At 34.1% G+C, this 13,917-nt stretch overlaps 1 protein-coding gene across 1 annotated transcript; it reads left to right on the plus strand.

Moving 5' to 3' along the window:
* Nucleotides 1-3,225: 3,225 nt before the first annotated feature.
* On the plus strand, nucleotides 3,226-4,439 carry LOC131168213 (U-box domain-containing protein 4). Its single transcript, XM_058127497.1, has 2 exons — nucleotides 3,226-3,474; nucleotides 3,592-4,439. Exons 1-2 carry the CDS (start codon nucleotides 3,260-3,262, stop codon nucleotides 4,388-4,390), a joined length of 1,014 nt encoding a protein of 337 aa, XP_057983480.1. The 5' UTR covers nucleotides 3,226-3,259; the 3' UTR covers nucleotides 4,391-4,439.
* The last annotated feature ends 9,478 nt before the right edge of the window (nucleotides 4,440-13,917 follow it).

Consider the following 13,917-nt stretch of genomic DNA (forward strand, 5'->3'; position numbering starts at 1 on the left):
TTCAGGCTTGCGTGAAACAAAAGCTCGGAGTGCTCTGGGTCTTCGGCGAAACCTTGAAGCACTTAATGTCGGAAAAACGGGGAAGAAATAATTTTTTCCAAACAAAGTAAGCAACATGGAGTGGCCACTTCCAAACGAAGTAGCAGTAGAGATCGTCGGCGAGTACGCAACGTGGACGTAAATGTGCATGCAAATCTCGCAGGTTGGACCTGCGAGATTTGTTGCCACACGCCAACACACAAATCCCCTTGCCGTTTAAATCTCGCAGGTGGTCGCAACGCCATCCTGCTTAGATTACGTGAGCTTTAAAATGAAATTTTTTTTTTCAAATAAAGTATTATTTAATATTTTATTAAATAATAAAATTAAAAAAGGAAAAAACTCATAAGCTAGCTGCGTGTGGCGGTGGAATGAGAAGCATTTGGCGTGAAGATAAGGCCATGCCGCCGCATGACGGTAAAAGTAAGTAAAGCTAAAGAAGATGATGGACATATATTTTAAGCAGATAATATAGTATGCATGATGAAGCCGCCCCATCTCTCTCCACTCATCATCTTTACTTCATCTCTACCGGTCTGTCTGAAGGAACTTTCTAAATACGGAAGTTAAATGGCGCCATGAAAATACGAGATAGCTAAAAAGAATAATTAATAAGGATAAATTAAAGAAAGAAAGATGCATGGGGAAGGAGGAGCCGAGGTGCCAGGGCAACCATCCCAATGCATATCCATGCAATCTCTCTTACGGTTGCTACCGCCACTCGTCATATCATATCTCTCATCAGCTTTGGAGATCGGGTATCTCTCGTCAGCCTTGGAGATCGGGAACTAGCTCTGCACAAAGTCATATATGCTGAGCTAGACATACCTCCGGTCCCATTGGAGATTGATTTTATTATTATTATTGTTGTCAATTTCTTTGAAGTGTGTATTATTATTATTATTATTATTATTATTATTATTATTATTATTATGTCTCCTCCGGTGGTTAAGTGAGAAAAGGGACTTAAAACTTTGGTATAAGTTTACGAATTCGATTCCCTTTAGATATTCTATCGATAAATTAACGGACGATTTTCACTTTTTAAGTTTGATACCACACCATAGTATCTAAAGTGAAGCAATAATGACTGAAGTCTTCAGATTATCAAAAATATATATATTATTATTATTGTTATAATTATTACTATTATTATTATTATTGCTTATGCGAGCCACTCAATTTTTGCTTGTTTTGTAATTGGGCTGAACTCAATTCGATTCTTTTCTACTAATTTAATAAGCTTAACTGAGTTTAATCCAACTTTTCTAATTTTAATATTATAAATAAGTCATAATATAAATATTTATAAACATGTTATATGTATTATATTAATATTAATAAATATGTTACCAGATTAAGATAATTGAGTCAAGCTTCAGTTGTTAAAACTTATAGTCAAATCATGCTCGAGCTCAACAACTTTGTGATTGGTTGAGTTCAAGTCAAGTTTTGAACTTAACATTTTCAACTCGAGTCGAGTTCGAGTATATATCACACATTGTGTCAAACTAGATATGAGAGTCTTGTAAGTATAAGGTCTACCTTGTATTTAGACAAGATATTATAGAATGCATATTACTAACGTCATTTTTTTTCTTTTCGAAAGATGAGTGTGATTAAAAAAAAAAAAAAATACTTCTTATAATAAGAACCTTTTTTGTGTAAGGCAAAACCTACAACTACTTAAATTATATTGATCGTAATGTATATTCGTTCACAAGTTGATTGAAGTCTATGTTGGTAATTTGTGCTTACATACCTATGGTGACTATTATTTATTAGCATTTTAAAAATTTAATGAGTAGGAGTAACTAAAAAATTTATTAGTTTATGGACCCATTTCATCAAATAGTCCAATTTAGCTAACTTATTAATAATTTTATACTTAAATATTTATGTAAAATAGAATAAATAAATATTTTTATACTATCCTAAATAATAAAATAGGCATATATCATCTTTAATACTAAAACTTCTGATTATTCTAAAATACTCCTCAAACTATTCATAATTATTCCAAAATATCATTATAATTATGTCAAATTTATCTTTATATTTACTCACAATTGTCCCAAAATATTTTTATAACTATTTACAGCTATCCCAAAATGCCCTCCTACTATTTAATTTTTTAGTATTTTTTAATATTTTTTTTAAAATTTTAAAAAAATAGAGAGCAACCGAGCATGCACATGGTGGGTGCTCATGACTAGTATATTTTATGTATATTTTGAATGAAAAATAATAAATTTTATCATAAAAAATATCTTTAGACCAAATTTATATGAATTAAATTCAATCGATCACATTTTTTTTTATTAATTTATGCTAGTTTAACGGCAGTTTAGTTGAATTTAAATTATTTTGACAAAATTAAATTTTGAAGGTTAAATAACCCTATTTTAATTTTTTAAAGACTTTGCTTTACTAATAGAAAACAGATTTTCCCAAATTTTCAATTTTGTAAATTTCTATTTTATGAATCTCTAGAATGCCTCTATAATTGCCCACTTTCTAAATGAAGTGGTATAATGATAAAACTAGTAATACAAATATTTTTAAAAATTCAAAATAAAATTTTCAGGATGGTAGAACACATACATATGTGAATTGAACTATATATATATATATATATATATATATATATATAGTGGAAATAAAATTAGTGACATTTAAAAGGTAAATGTACTCTGTTTAGAAAATTTGCATCTAAATTCGTTTGTGGCTTCCTTGTTTTAAGGGGAAATTTTGATGAGTGCGTCGTAAAATTTAACTAATCAGCAAGAAAATCTGAGCTATGAAAATAAGGAATTTTTCTCTCAGTTTCCTTTTTGCTTTCTTTCCCTCCAATCGCCCCAACCAAACATGGCATGATTGTGATGATCATGGTTGGTACCATTATTGGGTGCGAATCGCACAAACCCTAACGAGCCCTTTTTAAATTTCCTCGACGCCTACTACATAAAGCTGACGCCGTTTGCTTCTGCAAAAGGGAAATTAAAGATTCATTCTTAGGAATCGGAATTCGAAATTTCCACATCACACATTGAATAAAGCCAAACAGAGAACTGGAACTTGCTTCCAATCCAAACAATAGCACACCCAAAAAAGCCAGCTTAAGATCACCTCTTCAAGCAATCCTCATGCTATATTATTAGTGTGGCACAGTTGCTTCACATTCTGGTGGTGGCCGGACCTAGCCGGAGCTAGAGCTTCAATGGAGGAAATAGTGTTGGAAGCACTTTTTTCCGGTGATGGAGAAGCTCAGGTTCAGGCGGCCACCAATCTCAGTAAACTATCCAGCAGGCAGAGACACAAGTTGGCCGAGAAAGGAGTCATCTCTCCCCTGCTCTCGATGCTTCTTTCACAAGATTTCAGAGCCATTGAAGCAGCTCTGTTTGCCCTGCTCAGCATCGCCTTCGGTAGCGAACGGTTCGTCTCTTTCTCTATTCCTGAAATTTCTCCATTGGGTTTACGGAATATTTACTAAATCATAAATTTTTCTCGAAAAAATTCCCCCTTTCTGATTACATTCTGGCTAATTTACAGTAACAAGATTCGAATAGTGAAATCCGGGACTGTTCCCCTGTTTCTAAGATTTCTTCAATGCGAGAGCGAATCACTGATCGATCTCGCCGTTGCGGCTCTGTTGACCCTCTCTTCCTGCACGGCGAACAAGCACGAAATCGCCGGTTCCGGGGTTATTCAACATTTAATAGAACTTCTCGCCGCAGATTTCACCGGCGACGCCCGCCCCATAAGTCTGCAAGCCAAGTTCGATGCCATAGCCACGCTCCACAACCTCTCAACCTGCAAAGAAATCACCCCACTAATCGTCTCCAGCGGAATTGTTTCTTCCCTGCTGCAAATAATCTCCAACTCCGACAAGTCCTCCGGGCTGGTGGAGAAGGCGACGATGCTTCTCGAAAGCGTGGTTTCCTCTTCGGAGACAGCGCTCCGGGAAATAGGCGGCGAGGAGGGTGCGATTCCAGCAATGGTGGAGGCGATAGAGGAAGGTTCTGCCCAGTGCAAGGAGAGTGCGGTGGCAATTCTGGCGGTGATGTGCCGGAGTTGCAGAGAGAGGAACAGGGGATTGATATTGAGGGAAGGGGCGATGCCGGGGCTGCTTCAGCTGAGCGTGGACGGCACGGCGAGGGCGAAGCAAACGGCGACGGAGCTGCTGTGGCTTCTGAGAGATTGTTCCAAGTATGGGTCAAGGAGGAAGAAGGCATTGAAGAGGGAAGTGAAGGTATTGGAGCAGGTAATGGAAGAAATCAATGGAGCAGGGGTGAAGGAAGGGACGGCTCTGAGGATGGTGGAGAAGATGATTGCAAAGCTCAGTGTTTAGAATGCTCTGTAAATTTTGAGTACTCGTTAATGAATTTTACTAGAAACTATAAGGTGGGATTGATTATCTAACCATTTTCATCTTTTAGTTAATTAAAAAAATTTAATTTTTCACTAATTTTTTTTACAGTTATTTTAAATTTAATAATTTAATTAATTCACTAGCATTTGAAATGATTAAACAATTTAAATTAATAATTTCTCTTAATTGAAAAAAAAAAATCACATAAATCCATTTCAAGTTAAGACATCCATGTTACCAAATACAACCTTAAATCATTTAGAACAAAAAGTATGTGAGAGAGAAAGGGAATCGAGAAGGGTGGTCAGAGAAATTAAACAAGATACGAACAAATTTATCCAACTTCACATAAATGTGGGGCTTCAAGCAACTCTACGAGACATTATTTGATGAAGTGATCTTTTGTGTGTGTGTATATAGCTTGCAATTTGTTAGCTTGAGGTTAGAAATTTAATTATGCGTAAAGCATGCTTGATTACGTTTTTATTACTATAATCATATGCAACTTTGACGAAAAATTGTAAAAAGTGGTTTGTTGTTAGGATTTAGAACTTACCAATTGGAGGATGTTATATTAATGAGAAAAATACTTAGGTGTCACGATAGTATTGTGACCCTCCATTGAAATGGTTTCACCGATGCTTATGAGGACTATAGTTACTTCACAACAACATTTTAGTGGAGATCTCAAATTTAAATTTATGCAAACTTATACAAATGTATTACAGTATTAACTTTATATTTAAAAGAGGTCTTGAATTTGGATTTGTGCAAATTTGGACAAAATATAATATAAAATTATTTTTACATCAATCAAAATCTAAATCTAAAATTTGAATTCATACTCTCAAATATAAGGGTGACAAAAATGGGTTAGCGGGTTGGGTTTGGGCAGATTGTAAATGGTAGTGTTTAAATGGGTTTGGATTAGGGTTGACCCGTTTACTAACAGGTGACTAACATACAAACCCCAAACCTCTCGTTTATTATTGGGTCATAAATTGGTACCCGTTAAGAACCCGCTTAAAAATATAATTTATTTATTTTTAAATTTTTTAAAACATTTCATATAAAGTGATTAAAAAAAAAACCAACAACAACACTCTTTGAATTATTTATTAATATCTTAATAAAAAAAAAACATAAAATGTAGAAAATAGTACAATTTCTTAGATTCATATTTTTTAAAATGTAATGCACGTATATATATAAAATTAAATGGGCCACCCAACGAGTACCTAACCCAAATTCGCCTAACCCGTTTATTAAACGGGTCGTGTTCAGGTTGACCCGTTTATAAATGAGTTACCTGCTACTAAACCCAAACTCGATTTAAGTGGGTGGGTCATGGGTCACCCGTCGGTTCCGTCACCCATACTCAAATGATTGCATTATTCTTCTTAATTTATAAATATTTAAACCTAAATCTTAAAATTCATATTTTATTTAGTATGGAAGACATGATACATGCATATCCAACTTTATTTAAATGTCAGAGCTGAAGCAACCCTAAGGCAAATTTATGGAGGAAGAGGGTGTAAGTTTGAAACATTCTCATGTAAAAATTCTTAATTTTGAGGTGCATATTAGATTTGCATAGAATTTTGGTATTTGATGCATATGATCTTTTGTGATGTGTGTATGATGCCATTTTAAAGCATGCAATTTCTTAACTTAATTATAGTGTTAAAACTCTAATTATATGTTAAGCATGATTGATTAGGCATTTTCTAACATAATCATGTGCTAATCCATCATATTATACTCAATATAGCATTAATCACCCATTAAGTCTACTAATATACTATTAGCTAGCACTTAATACTACTAAATCAAGTGTATTTGGGATTAATTAGGGGTTAAAAATTACAAAATGATTTGTTAGGAATTAGTAATTAGTAATAAGTTATCCAATTTTCTGAATTATTTAAGAAAAGAAAAATGAAAGTCAAAACTTGTGGTAAGTTTCAAATACTAGTATTTAGTTTGCGACGTATTTTAATATTTTTAAAAATATGAAATTCATGTCTTTTTGTTAGAACATGTGAACTAGGAGTTTGATAGCCTTGACATGAGAATGACAATCAAATGAAAAATAGGGGTGAGAAAATTAAAGAAATGTGAAAAATCCTCTAAAATTCAGAAAAAATTAAATATTTTTTTTAAAATTATAAATTCTCGTAAATATTATTTATCCTCCTAGGACTCTTTTTTGGGCAAATATAATGACTACTTTATCTGTTTTACTACATGCATGTGTTGGCCCAACTGACAACCCAAGAGGGGGAGAGGTGAATTGGGTTTAATGAAAATTAAATGTTTGATACAAAATCTAAAACAAATTAAACAAATCAAGAAAATCACATAAATATTAAAGCATTTTAAGGAAAGTAGGGACGAGAGATGCAAATGCTTTTTTATAGCAGTTCGGCCATCTCCACTTTTGTCCATTCTTTCACGGTCAACCACCTTACCTAAGGTTCCACTAATCCCCTTATTACTTTAACGGCAGCAAGGTCACCAATTCACCTCTTCATTTGTATAGAAACGAGGCAACCAAATAGACCTTACTTTGATGGAGGCAAAGACATCAATTTATGAGAGATGATTACAAGAGAAAATATCCTCACAAAGATCGATATATAAATTGAAGCACAATGAAACAACTCTCATTTGAAAACAACTTATTCATGTCATCTCTTGCTAACAAGCCCTTCTATTCCTCAAGTCCCTATGGAAGTTCCTTGCTTTCTTCTTGGCTTCCTCCTTTATTATGGTCCATGTCTGCAAATCGTATTCATGTCCGACCTCCCTCTTTGTTGGCGAATCGACTTCAGCCCCGGTACTTCTTTCTTTAGGACCAAAAACAAACCCATGGTATGTAAAAAGGCATGTGCAATTGATTGTACAAGAGTTTTGTGTGTGGTCTATCAAGATGAGTAAGTTAAGGCACAAAGATATTAAATGAGAGATATGACTTTGAACACTTGAGAATTCAATATAGATCCATTCTCTAATATTCCTTGGACATTAGATGGCATATTTATAAAGTTTTGTGTCAAATAACTAGCTATTTTTTGTTAGTTAGAGTTAATTCTCTATTCAGACCAATCGACCTGTGACTAAAAAGTAAGATGATTCGATCATTCATTTGGGTTGCTTGACCACTCAACCTTTCCATCTAAACCGGTTAATCTCCCCACTTGACTAGTCAACCGCTCCTTTTGGCTAGCCTACCTCCCCTAGCAAGGCAGCCTAGAACAATATTAGTTTTGCTTTAGATTTTTAAATTAAGTTGTTATTGTGCCATGACCTTTATCCTATTCTCAGCTGTTGACATCTGGTCAAAAGAATAAGTATCACATTGAGATCCAAGAAATATTCAAACAGGTGAAAATGAAAATCAACATCTCACTTCTAGAGGTCATACATCAAATCCCTGCATATGCAAAATTTTTGAAAGAACTATGCACAGTAAAAAGGAAATTAAACGTGAAGAAAAAGGCTTTCTTGATTGAGCAAATTAGCACGTTGATATTGAGTCAGACTCCGCAGAAACTTAGAGACCCTAGTTCTCCCACCATTTCGATCATGATTGGTGAATCTCGTATCGGGAGAGCTCTACTTGATTTAGGGAGTAGTGTGAACCTGCTCCCGTTTTCGATATATGAACAGCTAGATTTAGGTGAGTTGAAGAAGACTACTATGATGCTATAGTTAGCAGACAAATCCGTAAAAGCTCCACAAGGCGTTGTTAAGGATGTATTGATTCAAATCGACAAATTTTACTACCCAGTGGACTTCGTTGTTCTGGATATGTAGCAGCCTATTTCCACCATATATTAGGCCCCTGTTATTCTTGCATGACCATTCCTTGCTACTTATAATGCCTTGATTAACTATTGAAGCGGAGTACTCAAGCTTACGTTTGGAAATATGACACTAGAGATGAACGTGTTTAATAAGACGCTGAATGGGTGTGATGATTTGGAAGTATACGCATTAGATGTGGTGGATGACTTGGATATGCTGGAGCTATTTTCAACATTGGGTCTTGATGGTGCATTTGAGAATGAAGCTCCTGAACAACCTGAGGTAATTGATGAAAAAGTTCCCTGGATTAGCACGTTACTTGAATCGGAGGGACAGTCCACAGAGATAGATGCAATACCGATCCGTGATGTGCGATGGAGACCACCGGAGTTGACCATGTTAGACATCATCTACCCTATCACCGACATGTCATGCAGCCCTCGAGTTGATGATATTGTGAACTACTTTGCCACCAATCAAACACTAATGCAGGCTAAGCAACAGTTCTTTTTAGAAGTCAAGATCATATTTGAGAAAACGAGTTATCCTAATTGAAAAGCATGGTTTGAGAAATTGGTTGATGCGCGCTGGGCTCACCGAACTACAATCAAGAAAATTTCAGGGATGACTCCATACAAGTTAATTTATGGTAAGGCATGTTATGTACCTGTTAAAATTCAACATTATGTATTTTGGATCATAAAACATATTGACTTTTTACTTGATAATGCCATAGGGTTGAAAAAGTTGCAGGTGCGTGCGTTTACATAATCCAAGGGGAAAGTCTATGACAAGTACTGCTTAGAGAAGAAGCAAATGAAGGTTCTGCATAAACTCAAGGAACAACAGCTCAAGCCTCCCACGATCCCAATAAAGAGGTCTTGTAGAAGGGGAGTCCTCTGACCTTTTTATCTTAATATTTTTCTTTTTCATTTTTTTTCTTTTTGTTTTATTGGTTTTCATTTGCATCTCTTTTTTTTTTTTTCAATCGCTTTAGTTGGTAGTGATGCTCTATTAGTTTGTACATCTGTGCACAATTTTTCTATTTCCCATACGCTTTAACATTGAGGACAATGTTTCACTTTAGTTGGGGGGGGGGGGGCGGGTGAGCTTTTGCATATGACACTGTGCACGTATACTTGCTGAGTTTTATACATTAATAATATTTTAAAAAATAAAAAAAATAAAGAAAGAAAGAGCATTGAGGAGAAACGATTATGCCATGATGAACACTGACTTATACCCTTCACATACTTGCATATAACCTAAGAATTATACACTTGAGTGACGTATGCGTAGTTTCTCTTTATATGACTTTGTAACTCCATGAAAAATTGATTGGTAGTACACTCGTGTTAATCTGACTATATAATTTCTTGTATTTACACGGTATCTCATGAGGCTGAATAGACACATTCACGTGATTCATTGCACTTAGGGTTCCTTGTGAGCACTAAGAGAACACCCATGGCGACTATGAGACCTTGTGAGATATTCTTGATCTCTTTATCGTCCTTTTGAGTGTTAATATTAAATCAGAGTTCACAAACTCGATTCTCCTTTCTTCTGAACGATTCTTTCTACACTAGTCTCTGTTTTTTATTTGTTAGCCTAGAGGTGACATCTAGTGAGGAGATAGAAACCTATGTCACAGCCTACACAAGATGTGAAGGCTGAGCCACCCCTAGAAGTGTAATGATTCTCCTAATTGACTAAGAAAAGACAAAAAAATGAAGAATGAGCAGAAGAAAGAATAAGAAATAGAAATGCACATGAAATGAAATGCTAATGCCTGCTCCACAGAAATACCACAAAAAAGTCAAGGACACGACATATGTTTTTCACGTATGAAAATTCTTTAACCGTTTAATACCTCATATGTATTCACGCCTAGTTTGTAAATAAGTTGATATAGGGTGGTCTCAGTTGGACATGGCGAGTAGGTGAGAAGATGTTAGGGCGAAGGACCCAACACCTCACAAATAGGCTAGATCCTTCTCAGACTAGTCCACTCCATATACTCAAGCGCTTGTTCATTACAATATGTGAGATGTTTGATCGTGACACTCCTCCTCATGTATGACGAGTGAACCCATTTTTTTTTTTAAGTGGTTTTGAGGGTATACCAGTTAGGCCGAGTCAAAATGACCGTTTTGTAGGCGTCCATTGGTATCATAGGTGTAATGAGTCACACACATCACACACACATCGAGATTTTACCTATTTATACTCAAACTTATATGACCTCAATAATTCTGAATTGTACGGCTGATTAAATTCATGTGAGCATACTGTTCTTAATTGCTATATAAACGATGAAACTTGCATGAGTGACGTGCTTCGGAGTTGTGTGCATTGCATTGAATATGAACGAGCTTGTGTGAAATTCAGTTATATTCCTGTATGTGAAACGATACGGTTGTCTTGTATGGGCATTAATTTCATGTTTGTTGGAGTTAGTAATTGTGGATACCGCTCTGAAATTCATTCGTATTATTTGTTAGAGACTAGCAAAACGTTAGTTGAGGGGGTGTGATTACACGCTTAAACTGCCTAATTAGGCGTTTTAATTCGTGTATTAGGGCTTATATTTTTAATTAAATGCCTAATTACTCTCAATATTTTAACAAGGTGTCCTATTTATAATCCCTGGGTTTTATTGAGTAATTTATGAATTTTTGATATTTTTTTTATAGCAAAAAAATTATCGGGAGCTAAAACCGGCATCAATTTGAAATTTGTGCATAACTTTTCCATCCGAGCTCCAATCGAGACGATTCAAAATTCTGGAAAAATATGAGAAGATTATATACAACTTCTACGTTTTGAGTTTTGAGAGAAATGGGCTCCAAAAGTGTCAAAATCACCCTTATTCGCCAAAAAACAAAAAAAAGAAGGAAAATAAATAAATAAATAAATAAATATATATATATATATATATATATATATATATATATATATATATATATATAAAGTTGATGTGACCTAGCGATGTAGCCGAGTTGGGTCTTCCTATTCAGGTACTCTCATTGGCTGGTAGGGCTTCTCCCCCTCCCCTTATATTTTCTCTTCTTCTCTCAGCAAGACCCAGTGCACCTCTTCCCTTCTTTTCCTTTTTCTTCTTGGCTCTCTCTCCTTGTTCTCTCCCTCTCATTCTCTCAAACTCTCTCAGCCCTTCTCTTTTCTGCTCTCTCCCTTCCCCTTCTCACTCTCCCTCTCCTTCCTCTCTTTCTCACTCTCCCTAACTCTCCCTTCTCTCCCTTTTCTCTACCATAGTTGCTCCTGCATCTCTCTCTCTCTCTCCCTCAGTCTTTTTCTTCCCTTCTTCTTCCTCTCCCTTTCCTACAGAACCACAACCACCATGAGCAGCCCCTCTCTACTGCAACTTTGGTCCCATCTCTTTGCTACAACTCCGGCCACCCTGTCTGCTGCTATTCCCTTAGTCTTTTTCTTCCCTTTAATTTTTCACTAATTTTTTTTACAGTTATTTTAAATTTAATAATTTAATTAATTCACTAACATTTGAAATGATTAAACAATTTAAATTAATAATTTCTCTTAATTGATAAAAAAAAAATTACATAAATCCAATTCAAGCTACGACATCCATGTTACCAAATACTACCTTAAATCATATAGAACGAAAAGTATGTGAGAGAGAAAGGGAATCGAGAAGGGTGGTCAGAAAAATTAAACAAGATATGAACAAATTTATCCAACTTCACATAATGAGAGGCTTCAAGCAACTCTCCGAGACATTATTTGATGCAAGTGATTTTTGTATGTGCATATATAGCATGCAATTTGTTAGCTTGAGGTTAGAAATTTAATTATGTGTTAAGCATGCTTGATTACGTTTTTATTACTATAATCATATGCTAATTCGTGGAAAAATTGTAAAAAACGGTTTGTTGTTAGGATTTAGAACTTACCATTTGGAGGATGTTATATTAATGAGAAAAATACTTAGGTGTCACGAGAGTATTGTGACCCTCCATTGAAATTGTTCCACCTACGCTTATGAAGGCTATAGTTACTTCACAACATCATTTTAGTGGAGATCTTAAATTTAAATTTATGCAAACTTAGACAAAATGTATTACAATATTAACTTTATATTTAGAAGAGGTCTTGAATTTGGATTTGTGCAAATTTAGACAAAATGTAATTAAAACTATATAAAATTATTTTACATCAATCAAAATCTAAATCTAAAATTCGAATTCATACTCTCAAATGTAAGGGTGTCAAAATGGGTTAACGGGTTGGGTTTGGGCAGATTGTAAACGGGTAGTGTTTAAATGGGTTTGGGTTTGGGTTGATCGGTTTACTAACGGATGACTAACATATAAACCCAAACCCTCCTGTTTATTGTCGGGTCATAAACTGGTACCCGTTAAGAACCTGCTTAAAAATATAATTTATTTATTTTTTAATTTTTTAAAACACTTCATATAAAGTGATTAAAAAAAAAAAAAAAACAAAAACAACAACAACACTCTTTGAATTATTTATTAATATCTTAACAAAAAAACATAAAATGTAGAAAATAGTACAATTTCTTAGATTCATATTTTTTAAAATGTAATACACGTATATATATATATATATATATATATATATATATATATATATATAAAATTAAATGGGCCACCCGGCAAGTACCTAACCCAAATTCGCCTAACCCGTTTATTAAACGGGTCATGTTTAGGTTGACCCGTTTATAAATGAGTCACTTGTTACTAAACTTGAACTCGATTTAAGTGGGTGGGTCATGGGTCACCCGTCGGTTCTGTCACCCATACTCAAATGATTGTATTATTCTTTTTAATTTACATATATTTAAATCTAAATCTTAAAATTCGTATTTTATTTAGTATGGAAGACATGATACATGCATATCCAACTTTATTTAAATGTCAGAGCTGAAGCAACCCTAAGGCAAATTTATGGAGGAAGAGGGTATAAGTTTGAAACATTCTCGTGTAAAAATTCTTAATTTTGAGGTGCATATTAGATTTGCATAGAATTTTGGTATTTGATGCATATGATCTTTTGTGATGTGTGTGTGATGCCATTTTATAGCATGCAATTTCTTAACTTAATTATAATGTTAAAACTCTAATTATATGTTAAGCATGGTTGATTAGGCATTTTCTAACATAATCATGTGCTAATCCATCATATTATACTCAATATAGCATTAATCACCCATTAAGTCTACTAATATACTATTAGCTAGCACTTAATACTACTAAATCAAGTGTATTTGGGATTAATTAGGGCTTAAAAATTACAAAATGATTTGTTAGGAATTAGTAATTAGTAATAAGTTATCCAATTTTGCAAATTATTTGAGAAAAGAAAAATGAAAGTCAAAACTTGCGATAAGTTTCTAATACTAGTATTTAGTTTGCGACGTATTTTAATATTTTTAAAAATATGAAATTCATGTCTTTTCTGTTAGAACATGCGAACTAGGAGTTTGATAGCCTCGACATGAGAATGACAATCAAATGAAAAATATGGGTGAGAAAAATAAAGAAATGTGAAAAATCCTTTAAAATTCAGAAAAAATAAAATATTTTTTTAAATTATAAATTCTCGTAAATATTATTTATCCTCCTAGGACTCTTTTTTGGGCAAATATAATGACTGCTTTATCTGTTTTACTACATTCATGTGTTGGCCTA

This window comes from Malania oleifera, chromosome 11 (assembly GCF_029873635.1).
Source record: "Malania oleifera isolate guangnan ecotype guangnan chromosome 11, ASM2987363v1, whole genome shotgun sequence".
Classification (NCBI taxonomy): Eukaryota; Viridiplantae; Streptophyta; class Magnoliopsida; order Santalales; family Ximeniaceae; genus Malania; species Malania oleifera.

Bases quoted from the DNA above. Each gene is read 5' to 3' on its own strand.
- LOC131168213 (XM_058127497.1), top strand. From the start codon at position 3,260: ATGGAGGAAATAGTGTTGGAAGCACTTTTTTCCGGTGATGGAGAAGCT. The intron at 3,475-3,591 runs GTTCGTCTCTTT...GCTAATTTACAG, and splicing joins ATCGCCTTCGGTAGCGAACG to TAACAAGATTCGAATAGTGA.